Source organism: Stegodyphus dumicola, chromosome X1 (genome assembly GCF_044657685.1).
Source record: "Stegodyphus dumicola isolate Sdum_Otavi_A_Nest chromosome X1, ASM4465768v1".
Taxonomy (NCBI): Eukaryota; Metazoa; Arthropoda; class Arachnida; order Araneae; family Eresidae; genus Stegodyphus; species Stegodyphus dumicola.
This window is the reverse complement of record NC_140780.1, coordinates 84738969-84758581: the sequence shown is the minus strand read 5'-3', so window position 1 is coordinate 84758581 and position 19613 is coordinate 84738969. Positions and strand designations below refer to the sequence as shown.

Sequence of the window (19613 nt, the reverse complement as noted above, 5' to 3'; positions counted from 1 at the left end):
AATCATAACTTATAATAAGTTTCAAGTTCTTGAATCCAGGGTCCATAGCTAACTCAAGAGATGTTTACCACAAATCATTTCTTAATCTAATGCTTCAAGAATACAGATACCATGAAATCTACCTAAATAAATCTTATAAAATTTACATATTGATTCATTTGTTACTATCCCTCCAAATAATGTTGCACAGTTTCTTCTTTAATTGGCTCATAATTCATTTTTAAAGCTGAAAACTTTAAAATATATGATTTTTGTGATCCTATATCAACTAACGCACAAACATGACACTTAGAGTTATTACCTGCTAACTTTATAACAAGTGTCTGAAGAAAAATTTCAGGATTAGAAGATAAACTTTAATGTGTCAATACATTGAACATGCTCCTTTGCATGCTAAGCAGCTTGTTTTCACAAACTGAATTATTTTTGTCTTCATTGTTATCATTATTTGTTTTATGCTGCTCTGGATACATTACCAAAAAATATCTTTTTGAATGCAGCATACATTTCAGTGAAACCATGCAGTTCTTTGCCTTATGTCTTCATTTCAGACAACAAGTGTAAACTGTGTGACAACTGTGTAGCAGTCACATGAATGTATGCTTGCTTGGTGCTCATAGTATGTAGTTGCTCGTTCATGTCACCATCCATTAGCACCAATGAGAAGTGCAGTAGCATATGAATTTTGCATGCCCTTGAAAATGATAATGACATTGGGATTTGATCCTGGGTCTGTTATATGGCAGCTGAATTTCATACTGCTGTTGCAAAAAAGCTCCCAGGCAATAAATTCTCACATTCGAACTACTTTCTAATGCCAGCATTTTATTAGCTCTCAAGATCGCCACATACTCCTCTCCCAAGCATTTTTTATGCAATATGATATGATTGGTGGTGTGAACTAAGCCTGCATTGTGAGCCCAGTGCATTGACGAGATTTGATCATTCTGTCAATGGGCTGTGCTGTGGGGTGTGGGGATGCTTAGTTGGACCAACTGTTGCAAGATAGAGCATGATTTTAAGAGGATTTGGCTTGTGTGTCGCCCTTAGCTTTGAGATGAAGTGTGAAAGAGCGCTTAGGCATGTGTGACATAGTTCATCATTTGTACTCAGTGAGAAGGGGGGAACATGTGTAGTTCTCTGGGTCGCCATTGTAGAAATCAATGGTGGTATGCTCGCTCGGTGCTGACTGGTATGTACTTGCTTACTCATACTCCATCCATTAGCACCAATAAGAAGTTAAAGAGGAGGCTTGACAGTGTCAATTCTCAGATTAACATAACAGCACAATTTTAAGATGGATGAATGTGCACAGGTTCTAAACTGTGTTTTGATGTTACAATAGGAATCAGAGATTGAATTATACATCATAAACAATTAACATATGTTGGTGACAGGGTGGCGGAGTAAGCTGATCTGAGCAAAAGATATCTGAAGGCAGTACTATATACCCTCTCAGACTAAACTGCTTGGATGCCATCTTTGCCGGAACAATAAACACCTAAAAGTATAAGAGGTAATGATTCTGTCCAGTGAGGGTTTTCAGGTGCATTTACGTGAATGTGAGAAAATCTGGCATCACGAAGTCAAAATGGGCGATTCTGTATGCCTATGTATCTTTAAACTTTGACATTTCTCATAAAAAGCCTTCACAGAGTTCTCGATAAAAGTATCCATGTCAGGCCAAATGTAACATTAACATATCAATTTTTAAGTGGCAGATATACCTGGATCAGAAAGGTTGTGAATACTTATGAAAATCATATCAGGTCTAAATCAAAAGAGAATGAAAAGATGAGGAATATTAGTTGTAGTCAAAGAAGAGATAAATATCTTAAAGAAGGAAATACTGTTTAGAGAGCTTCAAAGAAGAAGATTTGGAATTTAGCAACTGATGTAGCTCATTGCCTGTGAGTTGTGCTGAAGCTAACAGTTTGAAATCCAGAATAGGTGAGTGAGAAACAAAATCTACTTCTATTTGGAAGAGTGTGTTGGAAATAACATTTTCCCTACCTTAAACATATTGCATATCAGTGGGAAATTCAGAGATATAATCTAAGTATCTGAATTGTTGATGAGAGCACTTTTCATCAACTCGATTTGTCTTCTGCTTTTTGTCTGAAAGCAAACATTACAGTTATGGGCTGGTAAATATAATGAAGTTGTAACCTTTTAACATGTGCCGAAATCTCCTGACAGATTCATGTGCTGCCAAAAGTATACGGTCATATGCAGACTATTTCCAATAACTTTTATTCAATTTTTTAATAAAGGAAAGGTTTCAAATGACCATTTTGGAGTTGCATAAAAGAGCTGCCTACAGCAATGTCAGATACATCCAGTCTGACTGAATGCATGTCAGATGCATTCCAGCTCAGTTCGAAGACTGAGCTGAAACATCAGGAATTGGATGCCTTAAGGTAGCTTTAGCAAGAACTTTGTTAGCTTCTATAAATGCTTCTTCAGCTTCCTCAGATCACTGGAGAGGACTTTCAGGCTTTCTAGTTAGATAAAATGATTTCTTTTCATTGGCATCACCTTCGAGAAACTTAATTAAAGGGGACAGAATGTGTGCTGCATGTGGTAAAAATCCAACATAAAAACTGAATAGGCCAAAAAATTGGTGAAGTTGTGTTCAGCTTGTTGGTCTAGGAAATTTAGAAACTGCATCAACTCGATTTGCAAATTGAAAAATACCATCTTTAGAGACTTTATTTCATAAGAAATTTAAGGTAGGATCTCCAAATGTACACACTGAGGGTTTTATGGTTAAATCATAATAATCTAATCTTTAAAAGAGAGCTCGTAGATGCTCTTTCCTGCTTGTGGAGGCAATCAAAGTGTCATCAATAAATGCATTTACACATTTTAAACCTATCATAACTTCATGGATAAACCCTTGAAAAGTGCTTGATGCACTGCACAAACCAAACAGGATTCAAGTGCTCTCGAAAAGTACGAAGAGTGTACAGATAGCAGTCTAATGGACATCCTCAGGAGCAACTGGAATTTGATGAAGTTCTTTAACTAAATCTACATGGCAGAATATGCTAGACCCATCGAGTTCATTAGTAAAATCATTAATACTAGGAACGGGATACTTGCCCTTTTTACTCTGAACATTATAAAAGCTCTAAAATCATCGACAGGACACCAATCATTCATATCCTTTTTAAGTACCATATACACAGCTGCTGCTGGATGGGACCCCGTAGCCTAAATCCAAGAAATGCCGAAATTCCGTTTTTCCAATTTTCAAACGATTGAGTGCAAGCTGACATAATTTGGAAAAAACGGAAGAGCCAAAAGCTTCAATATGATGCTGAAATGAATATTTGACAGTTTGGTTTGTACATGGAGCTTGAACAACATTATGAAATTCATTCAACAACTTAGAATGAATATTATCATAAAATACAGATTTCGCAGAATATATACAAGCAGTATGCAAAACACCATGAGAAGGGTGATTGATAAGTAAACAGACTGCACATTCATAGATAGCTGTTGTAGAAATTATTCCAAGACAAGCATGTTTGCCACACTGTGATTTTCTGTATGTAATTGCATAATGCATGAGAGTTCAGACAGCTTTCGATCCGCAAGTAGTTCATTGGCAAGTAAACATGGTATTTCCTGTAATTTACTTTCACCACATCGAGAGATGATTTATTCAATGCATTCAACATTCAATTCTTTCCAAAAAACTTCGTATTACAAAACATGTGCACGTGTAACTTTATTCTCCATTTTGATTACATCTTCTTAAGACAAAACAATTTCATTCAACAATTCCTTGCTCTAAATTAACTTATTATGCTCCCTCTCATTCACCAGCACACTATGCAGCCATGAAAATAAACATCACTGCTGCCATAGAACATGAAATAAACATGAATGGTATACTTTTGCAACCCTAAAAATAGGTCATGATATTTTGCAATCATCCAGTATACAAGGATCCATAAAATTACTTATATTCTCAGCCTTTTGCAGCTGCTGGTCATAGAAATATACTTACAGTTTTAAATGATGAAAATACTCATGTTTTATCATTATACATTAAAAAAAAAAATCAGTTTTATAAAAATCATAAAAACTTAACTTTTTATACATCCCTCTGGTGCTCACAGTTATGTTTACTGAAAGTTTATATTCATTCTCAAAAAAAAAAAAAAAAAAAAACACAAAAACTTTGACTTCTACATGGTAAAATTTAACCGAAATATTTAATCTTAAAATTCGAGATCACACTCAGGGTTGATACATAAATTGAGGAAGGAAATGTTTGAATTGAAGAAATCAAAAATGAAACACAATTCAGAAAAAAAAAAAAAAGAGAATTTCTCTGAAACATAGTTTAGAAAAACAGATAATTTTTCATGTTACTATATTAAGGGACAGCACTGGCCAGGAAGACTTCATAAAAAGTATAGGCCAATTTAACTTTTTTTCAAATAACCATGCTACTAATTTTAAATAAGCATGTTTCTAACTGCATGTTTCTGCTTAAGGATAAAAATGAGATATAACTAAATTAAGTAGGATATATAAGGGGCTAGTATGAATTAAAGTTAGCATTTATTTTGCATTTCAATGTTTGCATTCACTCTAAGCCAATAGCAAAGTACAGTCAGATGGAAGATTCCTAGAGCCAATAGTTTGTGGTGTCAGTAAATTTCAGATCTTCAGCGGAAAGGCTTTTGTTAAAAAAGCAGTTGGTTACGTTTAATACAAATTTACAATCAGGGTTTGTCAGTCAAAAAGTTAAATATAACTGGACATTTACTCACTAAACCACATTTACTCACTATACCCACTCACTATAACTGGACATTTACTCACTATACCATTACTCACCATTAATCTACACACTATAAATGATTACCATAAACATGACATATATGAAAATGAATTTAAAAATACAAATGTGTTATATTAATGTACTCATGCTATAAAGCATAGAAACAGATACATACATATGTTTATATTTTAAATTATGCCTAATTTATCGTATGCTACTTCTATATTGTAAAACTTCCTTAACGTATTGATTTTAACCACTTTTCCATTAAGCCTGCCAATTTTAGAAACTTATATAATTATAATTTCTAATCATTACAATAATTCTAATGTCACACACAGTACTGATCCTAGAACACCCCCCAAGGTGCAAATTAAAATTGGCTGCCCTTTTCCATTGAAATATAATATGCTTGATAATCATTTCTCTGACCTTAAATTTGGTCACTCATCTGCTGCGCACCATTATGCCCCCCCCCTGCAAGGGTCCTGGTCGTAGAGGTGTGTTAAAACAAAAAACGCTGATTAAAATAAAAGCTGCAAAGGTCAAAAGGAATAATCCACATTATTTTAGCCTTTACATTCACCTCCAGCCAATAAGGAATTGCAGCCAGAAAGAAATTCCTAAAGTCAACAATTTGTGATGTCAGTAAACTTCACAGAAAGGCTTTTTTTGTGAGGGAAAAGATGTGGTTATGTTCAACACAGAGTTTACAATCAGAATTTGTATACGTTACTCTTTCACAGTTTTTTTTTTTTTTTTTTTTTTTTTTTTTTTTAACTAAAGACCATGAACATACATTGTAAGCCATTAAGGAAAATAAGAAAGAAAAATATTTTACAAAATACGGAAATGAAGTGAGCAGATACCATGTTATGGGATAAAAGTAGTTATGCTAAGTAACAACCTAACATGAGTAAAATTACACAGCTTAACCAGTATTTCACATTGAAAGAATACAGAAAAAATAATCAAACACAAATGAAAAGCAGTCTTCAGCAATATTCATGCTTTATGAACAAAACCTATTACAATTATTCACACAATACGTGGAGGAATTTTTGATTAAATCACCATTTCAAATGAATTAAACTCAAGTGCAACCCATTTTCATTTTATTGCCTTAACTTTTATGAATGTGTGACTGTTTCTCTGCCATCCACGACTCTGTAGCCATTTATATATTAACAATGTATGCATGTGCTACATTCGCTCCATGATTTAATTTTATGTCACAATTGCACATTATTTAAAAACTCAGATGTTCTCAGATAAGTGCAGAACTATATCTTTACAAAAATGCTCTTTTTCTACATGTTTTCATTCAAATTCACTCACAATCATACACAAACAACTGTAGTTTGATTTGTGGCTGGCAAAAATTTTGCAATAAGCATTTTAAATAAATTACATTCAATTATAGAACATGTTAAATTTTTTGTCTTATCCTTCTTGAATGTACAACTATGTAAGCTTTTATACTATAATCCATTATTTATAATTTGTTACTTGTATATGTGCACTTTTCATTTATCCATGATTGAATTTTTGTCAGATTTACACCTAAAGGCTGAAATGCTTCCAACACGTGAAAAATGTGCATGATTATACCTTTACTAAAAGCCTTTTTTCTTTCCTTGCATGCCTAATTCAAATTATTTAGTTACTTTAAATTTCGGCCAGACTATCTGGTAAATTCTTGGATTTGAATTTACTGTAAAATACTATGCTGTAATGCTCAAAAAGAAATCACTCACCTCTTTCCCATTTAAGGATCTCGTAACATGTCTGCTCAGTTTAGAAATTATCATTAGTGGAAATAAATTCCCTTTAACCTACTTACAACACATTACAATTTTACAATTTTATTACTTTTCCTTTATTTCTGAAAAAAAAATTTAAACGTTATTATTTTTTATTTATTTCTTCTTTCATTTATACATAATTCAAATCACAGATGGAAAGTAGACATGCTATTCAATAAAAACAGACAAATGTTACATCTCTGTAATATTTTGTTACACAAACCCTTCATAAAATTTTGTGAATAAAATTATTTTACATTTATTCTAATATGTAAAAATGGAATGTTATTAATAATTATCAGTTCATGTTTCAAATATTTTAATTATTACACAAATGTTAAAACAACTTCATTTACATATTTCTCTATGAATAGCAATTAGCCTGTAGATATTGAACTTGTGAGGTTTCTAAGAAAAATCTTATGTAATCATGTAGCATCTTCAGAGACATTTAAAAAAAACTGAAGCTTGGGATAATTGCCTGGTATATATTGCATATGCCTGCATTTTTAAATATTTCAGTGTTAAATACAATTGTTAACACTTAAAACAATATAACTGAGATCTGCAGATAGAAAGATATGCCTTGTCAGAATAAATAAATAAATAAATAAAGCAAGCATTTTGGAGTAAGAGTGAGCTGTCACTTACTGGGAGCTGTGAAACACACGTGACAATGTGCCAGCCAATGGCACATAACTGGAGGCATTTCAAAAGAAAGAAATATCAGCAACAATTAATGTTAATAATTGAAACTTCTACTATAGTATGAAACTATCACCAAATAAAAGTAAGAAAAAAGTAAGGGAAGAATATAAAAAATTTGCTCCCAAACTAGTATGGACATAATAGATCAAACAGCTACCAATTATTTCACAGCATGCCATAAAACAGAAATTATTACTTTCCAAACAGGAGTACACAAAGTAAAAGGTGAATATTTTACGTACTGTGCATCACTCCACAATAAATATACATTAATTTTAGCAAAACGTGCACAGAAATAAAACTGAACAGATAAATTAATACTAGCACAGATACTTAATGAAAGAAAGTTTTAAGACTTCCACCAAAATAAAAACACTATTCCATGTAACATAAAATTTTTAAAAATGCACACATTATTGTAAAACAAAACATAGTTAAAGGTCAAACAAATACTGAAAAAATTTATTAAAAAATTGATTTATGCATGCATTCATAAAAAATTGCAAAAGATTTTAAAACACTCTTCTTAAGTAAATCTAGCAATACAATACACAACTTAAAGCAGCATTTTTTTGGGGGGGGGAGAATGAGTCAGAGGGTATCACTAACAGAAGATAGTTGCTAAAAATTCTTCATGAATATCACAGCATGTTATTTCCAAAAACATAAATTTACACTTCATTACTTCAAATTTAAAGAGTAAATAAAACATTTAAACACACAAATTTAAAGTTACAAGAAAAACTATTAAAACATAGCTGCCTTCAGATCTAAAAAAATTTCTTTAAAACTTTTAGTGAACCAAAAACATTATGTATTTCTTATGAGCAACTGATGCCTTTTAAAATAAGAAATTATTTTTTTCTTTAATAAGCTTAATATATGAAGAAAATCATCACAAAATTCCAACTGTTAACAGATCACTAAGCATTCTAATTTTAGTAAAACTGTAATTATATGACTTAATCATATTTTTCATCTCTAATACACATACACCAAGAACCTTAAAAATTTTATAAAATTCTAAATACTTATACATAAAACACAAAAACCTAGATTTAAAATAAATATCAGAAAAAAATTTGTTAGCTACTTATTGTTATGAAAAGGCTATGTTTCATGAAAATACACATAATGCTGTTAAGAAACAGAACATTTAGAAAGCTACAACTTTATTTTTTAGATATGTAAAGCAGGAATGACAGAAATAGAATTAAAAAAATAACTTTACGAGAGTCAACAAAATTAATATTCAATGTGTGCACCTCTAATTTTTATTGCTGCTCTGCATAACATGGAATTGAAAGAAACAGTTTTAATGATGTCCTGGGGAACAGACATCCATGCTGCCTTAACTCACATCAAAAGTTCAAGATATGCTGTAGAACTGTCACAGTGCATCTCTTTTCATTTGGCTATATCTCATATATTTTCAATGAAGCATAAATCAGGTGATCAAAATCACCATGGAAAAATTGAGACATTGAACACTGAGAAGTCTTGTTATTTCTGAAATGGAGAAATAGCTTTGTCTTGCTAGAAAATTACCTGTGTGACATATTGTAAGTATGGATATGCAGATGGTCATAGAACATCGCTGATATATTGAGCACTTGTTATGATGGCTGAACTCTTATGACAGCTGATCTGATTTTAAATGTAATAGCATGACATACAAGAACACTCATCAATGACATGATAATCAAAGAAATAAATGCAGTCTTCTCAATACCTCTCACCTCATTGAGAAAAGACAAGCATGCAACCTTTTTTTCACTCAAATAAAACCATAATCACCAAAGAAGACAATGTCAGACCATTACATCTGCCATACATTTTATGCATCACTGTAGTCTGGTAGTAAGTTGTTGAGATGTCAATGGTAATTCGAGAAGTGGTTTATAAGATAATTCTGAAAATGATAATAATGACATAATATGACACTATAAAATATACTAATGTATGCAATGATGTGCCAATACTATCAATGAAGCCAAATGGTCAGCTGAAGACATCTTAATGTGATGATGATTTTTCTAACAGGTTTACACACAATGTCAGAACCTTGGCTGTGTCTTACAAGTTTTTCTGAATTAGTCTCTGTATATTCTTTCAATCACAGAAAACACTCTAGATACTGAACTTGTGAGTACAGCCCCTTTTACGTGGCAATAACATAGATAAAACTAAATTCTCATACCAATAAAGCATCCTGCATCAGTTTTTGATTTGATTACATTTGTCTTAATATGAACACCCCCAGGTTGCATTCACTATCACTAATCATATGACACTAGCAACTATGGAGGCCTAATAACCCAAATGCACTTCCTACTGCCAGAAGGAGCAACCTGTGCTGTCCTAGATAGTGTGTTTTCGGCCATCCAAGTGGGTAGCACAACTGCCAAATAACATGGAGAAGTAACTGCTACCCCTTCGTGTTCTTCTTGCACCTAAAGTGAGAAGAATGCCTGTGTGCCCGCTTGGTGTCTGGGTCTGCATTCTGGGATTGAGGCCCTTAGTTCGTATCAAGAGAATTTGTCTAGAACTCTAAAGATGATTCTTGACTGTCTTCTAACCTCCCCTCCCACCTAATACATAAGGTAAAGAGTATGTTCGCATAATGTTCTAACCAATGTGATAGAATGTATAGTTTCGGCCATCCAAGTGGGTAACACAACTGCCAAATAACATGGAGAAGTAACTGCTACCCCTTCATGTTCTTGCACCTAAAGTGAGAAGAATGCCTGTGTGCCCGCTTGGTGTCTGGGTCTGCATTCTGGGATTGAGGCCCTTAGTTCTTATCAAGAGAATTTGTCTAGAACTCTAAAGATGATTCTTGACTGTCTTCTAACCCCCCACCTAATACATAAGGTAGAGAGTATGTTCGCATAATGTTCTAACCAATGTAATAGAATGTATAATAAAACATGACTAACACAATATACATGCATCTGTATTCGCAACTGAATACAGACTAACCCTCTCATACAGCCAGGTCACACTTATAAAGGGTTCAAGCCCACATATTCATCTGTTATTCAGCTCTCTTTAACAGCTTCAGAATTTATGGGCCAATAATGGTGAAATGCTATCATCCATTCTGCATTGCGTACATTTCACATACTAAAAAACTATAAGCTGTAGCTAAACTCTTCCAATGAAACTTTATTTTTATATTTATTTATTAGGTCAGTAGTTTTACATCATAAATGTACAAAAGATGGGAGAAAGGTTTCAGAAATCACTATAACATCTTGTGGCGGCCACGAGGCAGTCATAGATTTATTGCTCGCAGCTGTTATCTGCTTTTGGTGTTTTTAGCAGTGGCTCAATCAGGGTTTTTAGCAGTGGCACCTATAGGTCAAATCAGAAGTGCAATGCAAAAGTCCTCTGTGGCCTTGAAGGATAATAGAACTTCAATCCGTTTCATAAAAGTGAAATATTTACCTCATCACAAAAGATCTCTTCTATGGTAATTCAACTCTTTCAAATTTGCAAGCACTGGCTGGCTCCACGAGCTGCCATAACCTCAACATCTGAGGTCTATTATAACTAACATCCTTTTAAACACAAATAGCAGTAAAATAGTGTTGAATAACTAACATAATTATGGGACAAAATCATCCAAAAGACTTTAAATTTATGTGATAAAAGAAATAATTATATCAATGATTTTTTTTAATATTTACTCTTAATTACAAACTTATAAAATATCACATTTTTAAAAAAGATAAAGTCACTTTTCCCCTAAAGTAGCTGCCAAGGCTAAAACATTGGAAATAATAAATTCAAAAGGGCAAAACTAATATTAAAAAAAGATAAATGGTTCAAATAAATTTCAGTGAAAATTTTAGTTTGTAAAAATAAGAGTAGAGAGTAAGCAAAGTAAAGTTGAAGAATATTAATAAAAGCCAATTCACAGAATTTGCAGTACTGCTGTTGTAGACATAAAAATTAATTTCTTCTACACACAATGAAATGCTGAAACTATATGTTGCTGCAATAGACCACAGTCGGCAACAAGGCATATCCTATCACTCTGCATTGAATATATTAGATGACTTACAGTTCATTAATTTCCCCCTGCTTATAATTCTCAGCATTTATAGACCTCAGATTACTAAAAATATGCAATAAATGGGAGAAAATGAAATAAAAATACCATAACTGACCAAAATACCATCAAAATTTCTAAAATTTTCATGGGAAAGCAGAAAAAATGAAATATGAAATTACAAAAGTTTCACTTTAAATCAAAGAATCACTTTACTTACTGAGAACTTTCAAACAATCTAGATAGCATAGCTGATAGCACAGGTAAATCAGCCATAACTGCAGTAGTTATGACAGCATTAGCGGAATCAGTTGATCGACTAGCCTTTAGACTTCCCCCAGTAGACGGTTTCAAACCAAGAATCCATACAAGATGCTGCAAATTCAAAATTTTCAAATGTAATAAATATAACAATATACAATGCACATGTAATAAATATGGCTAAATATTATTATGATGAATTATATTACATCTTACAGTAGATTATAATAAAGATAAATACTCCAAATCATGAAACATTGAAACAGGAACTTCCTAATGGATTCAAGAAACACATTGCTGAAGTGAAATGTCTTAGTAAAATTAAAATAAATCTAATTCTAAATATCATTATGATTAATTACATTGCATATTATAGTAGATTATAATAAAGATAAATACTCCAAATCATGAAACATTCAGATGGGAACTTCCTAGAATGGTTTAAAACAAACACTGCTAATGTGAAATGTCTAACTAAACTAAACCTAATTCAGCTAGAAAGAACATTTCTTCACATATGATGAAACACAATCAAGTGTCAGAAAACAATAAAATTTTAAACCAGACTAAACATTATAACCAATGAGCCATACAGCGATTTTGCCTTTTCAGTTAAACAGAACCACGCTGAAAAACAATAAATGTATTGCAGCATTTATATTAGATATCTAGTGTCCTCTAAATCAGTAGTTCCCAATATGCTTCCTAGAGACTTCTCAGCCACTCCAGGAAAGTAAAACAAACTACATGAAAGAATAGGAAACTAAAAGTGAAATCAAAATACAAAATTTAGAAGTTACATTTGGAATAAAAAATGTTCAACAGCAATTATTCTCGCAGATGATACTTGACATTGCATGAAAGTGGCAATTCGAGAACTTTTCCACTCATTCTCAATAATTCGTGAATTCTTCGATGCTTCTCAAAACTTAGTTCCATAATAAACAAAGACGGCTACTTGATTTCGACCAATTGCATTTCCTGTGGATTTCATTCTTTGGTGAGGTTTAGTTGTGCAGCTAGTAAGTGTTCATTAATTAAGAAAATAATACACAGTACAAAACTGTCACCTCTCAAAAGCAGGCTCAAGATGCCATCATAAACCCCTCATGCTGCATGCTAAATTAAGGTGATTATCTCTACAAAAAGCATTGATATATTTGAACTGCACACAAAGGAAGTAAGTAATCCTTTAAAGGACCACAATGATACGGATGAAATTTTAAAATGTTGAAGTCTGGATGTGTAAAATGGCATTCTAGTCAAAATTTGTAGCACAGGAATCTATAATTGTCAGGAGGGATACCACAGTTCTTGATGCAAAAACAAAGGGGTCTTCTTTTAACAGAAACATGTTATATTGATGGCTACATGTTATATCATGTTAAATTGATGGCTTGGAAAAAAATGATTGCATAACCTTATATAAACCTTCCTGGAAAAAAATAACATCCAAATTGAAGGAAAAATGTAGCAAAATATTCAAGAGCATCTCAAAGCTTTGAAAACCTAGTTTGAATTTTATTTACTGACAATTCCAAGAGAAGGTACTTGGATGGCTTTGAATGGTTACTGAATATGTTCAGCACAAACAAAAAACTATCCACTTTGAACTCAAAGGAGTAGGGTATCCTCATAAACATCTAACAGTAAACTAAGACTCTTGTTTCTAAACCAAAGTATATTAGAATGATTAAATGTTTTTATATCACTTTAAGCTCTGTCTTAATTAAGGCGTAAGATTCCAACCTGTTTACCTTTAAGTTGCAGTTAAATTAAGGAACCATAAGAACTAATAAGCGAATATTTGCTTAAGTTCGTGAGACAGAGAACAAAACGTAAGAAGGGTTAAATTACCCTTTATTAATCCAAATAAAGTTTAGCAGATGACTTCTTTCTTGGCAATAAAGCCTCCACTCGGGCTTGAACTCAGGAAACTAAGAACTAAAACTTAACTAATCTTAACTTAAAAGATATAGTCGAAGCTATCAAGACTTTAACAGAGATGGCCCCTTAATGCTAATTAACGAAGCTATAAAGGGCCTAAAGTACAGCCGAGCATATTGTTACGTTTTTCCTATTCTTCTGACACCAGTTGTTGCGTTATTTTCTTCCTTCACATTCGTACGGGGTTCGTGTGGATTTGAAGTGAATAACAACGACACTTGATGAAGTATCGAAGCACACTTTATTTACCAATATTCTCAGGACCAAAATCACTTTTTCATTCGTCGAACTGTTATAAACATGCTGACACGTTCAGCGACACAGCCTTTACACTGTCAGGAAATAATGGTGGAGACAGCTTCTCCACAAAGCACCCGAGTACAGCTCCCAACTCTGCTTGTTTGTTCTCGGAACTCCATGTACTCTCGAGACTCACCACACGATGCACTCGACGATACACAAGAGTATAGCTCTCGACTCAGCACAGTCTAAGACAAAACTCGACGATGCACTAATTTGCAATGCACTAAAAGACTCTCTCGATGCACTCAACAACCATCTCAGCGCTAGACTTCGAGACACTCGCTCAATGACTGACTATCAGCTCGCTAGACAAAGCATACACATTAACTGACTGCAGACCTGCAGGGTTTATATAGCTTTCGGCTTGTGTTCGGGAACATTCTGGGCTAAACCGGTAAGAATTCATTCCAGAAGGTTCTCCAACCATCCATGGAATATCACCAATTTTGTCACCAAATGTCGCCAAATGGGCAATTTTTCGCCAAATGTGGCAACTCTGCCCTCCTTTGCCATTTTATGGGAACCCTAAAACTGCTTTGTGGGGAAGCCATCTTACCGCGCCTGTACATTTCGTAACAGTATTAATAGCTTAAAAGAGAGAGTAGCCTAAAAAGGCAAACCACGCTAGTCAGAATCACTGGCTGCCTCACGAAGTCAGTAGATACCTCTCCTCATTTGCATTCAAGCATGATTCTGAAAATACATTCTGGCCGGAAGCTGTATGATGAAATTCAGGAAGACAGGAAAGTAACTTTCAAATAATGATTAGCTGTTAGAAAAATTAACATAAACCTTACAAAGGCTTACAGTGTAATATAATTACAAAATTTATTTATTTATTTATTTGTCAAATGCCAGTGACATAGGCCATTAAACTCCTTGCTTGCCAATAGCATTGAAATCTACAAGAAAAATTTGTCAGTGCTCCACACTCGTCTAAATGTTCCACTGTCGTTGGCCATCCACTATTACATACAACACTGGCAAATCAGCTAGTCCAATGGGAAATAAATGATTCTGTAGACAGTCATGTCCCGTCAATAGTCTAAAAGATGCAACCGCAACTGTTCGCGGGTGGTCAAGAACAAAAGCTGGATTTGTTGAGAGATCACTCCAAAGCTTGCCCTCACAAGCCCGAGTGGCAAAATCTCTAAATGTCTTTTGATATATTAGCGATGTCAGAAGCTTAATAGAATACAGGCTTGCACTCCTTTTTGGCTTTTGGAGAACCGTACCCTCCTTTTTCGCAAGCATATCTCATTCCCATAAATACTGCAGTGTGAAGGTACCCATTGAAAAGATATCTCGTGGGAAAGTTTATATAATTACAAAATAGTAAAACTGAATTGCAATTTTCTTTTATAATGTGTAATAAAAATTTCAAATAAAAAGTATTTAATGAATATGTACTTGAACAGCATTTAATGATCAACTTGCAAGAACTGAACTTATTGTAACAACCTTAATGGTGCTCCGAGCAGTTATGTATATCTTTATTGCAACACAAACTGTTTTCATTAATTGAGCTTAGAAAGAACTTTACATCTGGACAATTTCTGACAGTATTACATTGAGAATAAATTGAAAAAAAATATGGTAAATTAAAAATTTTTGAAATAAAACTCCATTTCATGGATATTCAACTGTTTTGGTATTTCCTCACTTTACATTCCCTTACTATCTATACCTTTTCCTTATCTTTGTAATGCAGTTCTAATACATAATTAATTTGTAAGACACAGACTAGTGCCTAAAGGGTTCCACAAGTTAAAATGTTCAGGAATTGCTGCTCTTAGTCATTAATGAAGCCCATAAACCTCCTGAAAAGCCCCTAAAAACAAAACATCCCATTTGCTTACTGCTGACAGAAATGAAGTTAAGAAATGCCATTGCTGTACATAAATAATACATAAATCACAGCAATTAAAAGAAAAAGCTGTTTAACTGTTAAATAAAAACAGAGCTATTTCTTGGGCAGAATGATAACCTTCAAATGCAAGATATTTATTTATTCATCAGTTCTACCTTAATTTCAGCCATAAATCACTGACTTCTTTTCACAGTCTCATCATAATAAGAAGACTTTTAATAGTCATACTGAGAAAAACACACAAGTACTCTGAATAACATCAAGAAACTGGCAACTTCCAAAACAACTGGAACCCAAACTGGTCTATTTTTAATATGTGTAGATCTAGTCTGAATAGTTTCACAGCTAAGGATTCAGAGATCTTCGGAGATTTCTTTTAAATCCTGTGCCCCTAATGGTAGTAAAAAAATTACATTTATTATGAAATTGAGCCCTAGTACTTGCTTTCTCTCAAATGATAAACCATCATGCTTCAAAAACAGTATATCTGTCCTTTAGCTGCAGTATTATAGACAGATGATTCGTAGGATATTTGTTCTCATTTATCTGACATCTGAAAATGGAAACAAATTTTTAAGCTGCCTTTATGAGCCTGTGAAAAAAAAAGACTACACTGTAATGAATCTTTGAAATAAAATAAAAAATTATATTACAAAGTATCAATTATACACTAAAATGAAATTTATCAGCTTACTGCCATCAAAGGAAATAAGGTTAAATTGCACAGCAAACTGGTAAACTATCTTGTTTCTCATGTATCACTAAAATATTTCCTATGCTGTAATTCAATGCACTAACACAGCACAGATTAATGCAAATATTTTAAAATTTTTCATGTTAACTCAACATGGTTGTCAAAATACTTCTTGGTTCTCTTTAATGAATTTACTGTATATTTTAATTTAATAACTTATACAGAAATTTTAGACTAAATTCTAACTACCTGCAAAAGAACCATAGAAACTGAACCTACACTCTGATTATTTTAAAAAGACTCATGCTCTAGGTCTAACTCTCATTCTATCTGCTATGATATACATAACCTATGCTAACTAAGCACTTTTAAAACTTGAAACCACCTCAATTTCTGCAAACAAACATTAGATGATAACAGAAGCTAGGGGGTGAAACACAGGCATAATACAATTTCTATTAATACAGTATATTTTTTACTTGTAACGTTGTAAGCACAAGGTGCCACGAGGTACCCAAAACAGCTCCATGGCAATGGGCTAAACTAAGCACAGCTCTCATGCACTGTAAATTTTTAGCAGTCAACTGAAAATAAAACATTCAATATTACTACTTTATAAGCAAAGTAAAACAAAATGCACATATATTAAACAATATACCATTAGAAATAAAGACAGAAATTTTACTATTTCTTACAATAGATATGTAGATGAAATAAACAATATTTGGTAATTCCTGATCATCCACCTCTTCCTTAAATTGCTAACTCATTGGTGACTGTTGAATGGGTAAAAAATATTCATTCGGTCTGACTACAGTTCATAATAATTTTTTAAAAGAAGCATTTTATAAGAAAGAATGAAGATTTACATAGCAAGTATTTACATTTTTACTGCTGAAGTAGACCGTTCAGCTAAATGGCAATTAGTTGCACAGCATGTAAATCCACATGTATGATATGTGCATATGTAGCTAGGCTACTGTTCTGTGTGTCCTCAAAAACATAATTCTATCAAATACTGAAATCAGGGGTGTAGATTCCATTAGAAATAAAAACAAACTTTTCAATGGCAATAAATTATTCAGAATATTAAACAAAACAAAAAAAATAAATTGGGAGTAGAAAAAATGCTGATTCACAAAAAATATTCTACTTGAGATGTACATGCCTTAGTATCTAATTCCAATGCCCTCTGACATGCCTTTAGAAAATGCAAAAAAGTGCCCCTTACAGCCCTACTGTGATACTAAGATACATTCAATCTAACAACTGGTTATCCCACAACAGTCTGTATGAGGTCTGACAAAACTTAAACATTGGAAAAACTTAGATTTTTTTAAACATTTTAAGTTCCCCTAGTGAATCATTTTCCTTTACATATATTTAATTGACAATGCAACTTAATTTAACATCAATATTATCACGATTGCTTGAAAATTTAAATTACACCAAACCATTTTTGCACAAATTTTAGTTAGCATCTATTAATACATGTGTATAATCAATATGTGTGTGCTACATAAATACAGTTTATTATTTATTAATTTTGTTTATTAATTTGTAACCAGATATGGAAATGGTGGCAAAACTTCCTTACTATACTAAGAAAAATTAATTTTTTTTCATTTTCCTAAATTTTTAAATTGATGAGAAATTCTGTTATGTTCATACAGTTTAAGAAATTTTATGTACAAAAGCATCAGTTTCACAGTAATTTGTTTTGAAACAATGAATGCTCTAATTTGAATTATATTTCTCCTCTCTTCATCAAATTCCACAAGAGTCATTACCTCCTGATTGTAAAATTTTACAGCTCTGATTTTTTTTTTCCCATAATTATTTGCAGAAAAATTCACAGGAATTTATTTAAAACTCACTGCTCTGGCAAGGTTAAAAATTAGTTCAGCTCTGATCATAATGGAAGTTCCAGTTCTGCTAAAATAAAACGGCACAGTGTTAATCATCACTTACATGTATAAGTTTGATGACTTTCCGCAAGATATTTATTTCACTGCATTATAAAAGCAATAGTCAATAACATAAAGTAGCTTGCTTCAATAAGGATTGAGAAAACTTTTTCCTAACAATAGCCACAGACATCTACATATCCTTAACTGAAGTACATTTATAACACACAGTTATCATCCATGACCAATGTTTCCCTTTGAAGATGGCATCATTTGATATGTACTTCCAGTTTTTGATTTGAAATTTCACAGTTTTATTCATTTGAAATTTCACAGTTCACTACAGTTTCACTGATCAACTGTGAATTTTACAAGTGACATCTGAGGGCTGGACACATTTAAGATTGGGAAATTTTCAGTTTTCTACTGCACTTATACTTTCATTATAAAACTTACTTTCATTTCATAACATGGAATATGCTCAGGCTGTGCCTAATAAACAAAAATATTTTCTTTTAAATTCCTTTACTTTAAAATTAAAACATGTTAAATTAAATAGCGTGTATAATATTTATAAAATGAGCAGTGAATAATACAACGACTGCTCATTTTGAAAAAAAAATCACATTCGATACATTTGATTCTACATTATTTTATTTTTTATTTATTTATTTATTTATTTATTTTTACTTTAAAGATTTCCTCTTTCATAAATGAAATAATGGAGTTTTCATTCTCATCCAAGATTTAATTTGATTCTTTCTTATCCAATAAAAATACAGATAAAAACTCATACTTAATTAACACTGACAATAATAAAGAGAGGATGATTACAAAGCATTCAGTAACAACAGTATTATCTGTAAAAGCCAGTTTACCATAACTGGGCCTTGTTGAGCTCCAAGTGGTAAAGATGCTGTGGGAAGAGGTGTCCCAACAGCTACAACTTGCTGTCTCATTTCATGACCATCACAACTTCCTAAGTAGAGACCTAAGGGAAACTGAGCTGCTCCAGAGAGATTGTTACAATTAACACCACTATGGATCAAGTCATCACAATCTCGCCTTCTATCTCCTTTAAAAAAAAAGGAAGAGATAGAAAAATAAAAAATATTTTCTTAAAATTCAAGAGGTCAAACATTCAAAATTTCATTCACTAATTAAAGCAAAGACACAGAATGATTCCCTCTTTCCAGATATTTTGCTTTGCTCTATCTTTGCAACTTTGCATGATGTGTGACACAGGATGTAGCAATA

The 19613-nt window shown here is 32.6% G+C and overlaps 1 protein-coding gene across 1 annotated transcript in view; it reads right to left on the bottom strand.

Moving 5' to 3' along the window:
• mon2 (Mon2 homolog, regulator of endosome-to-Golgi trafficking) overlaps positions 1-19613 on the bottom strand; it is a 261987-nt gene that overhangs the window by 125691 nt on the left and 116683 nt on the right. Inside the window, exons 15-17 of the mRNA XM_085807699.1 lie at positions 19235-19431; positions 16929-17033; positions 11595-11749 (exon numbers count right to left, since the gene is read on the bottom strand). Of these exons, the coding sequence (XP_085663825.1) occupies positions 11595-11749; positions 16929-17033; positions 19235-19431 (457 nt within the window). The remainder of the gene's footprint in view (positions 1-11594; positions 11750-16928; positions 17034-19234; positions 19432-19613) is intronic.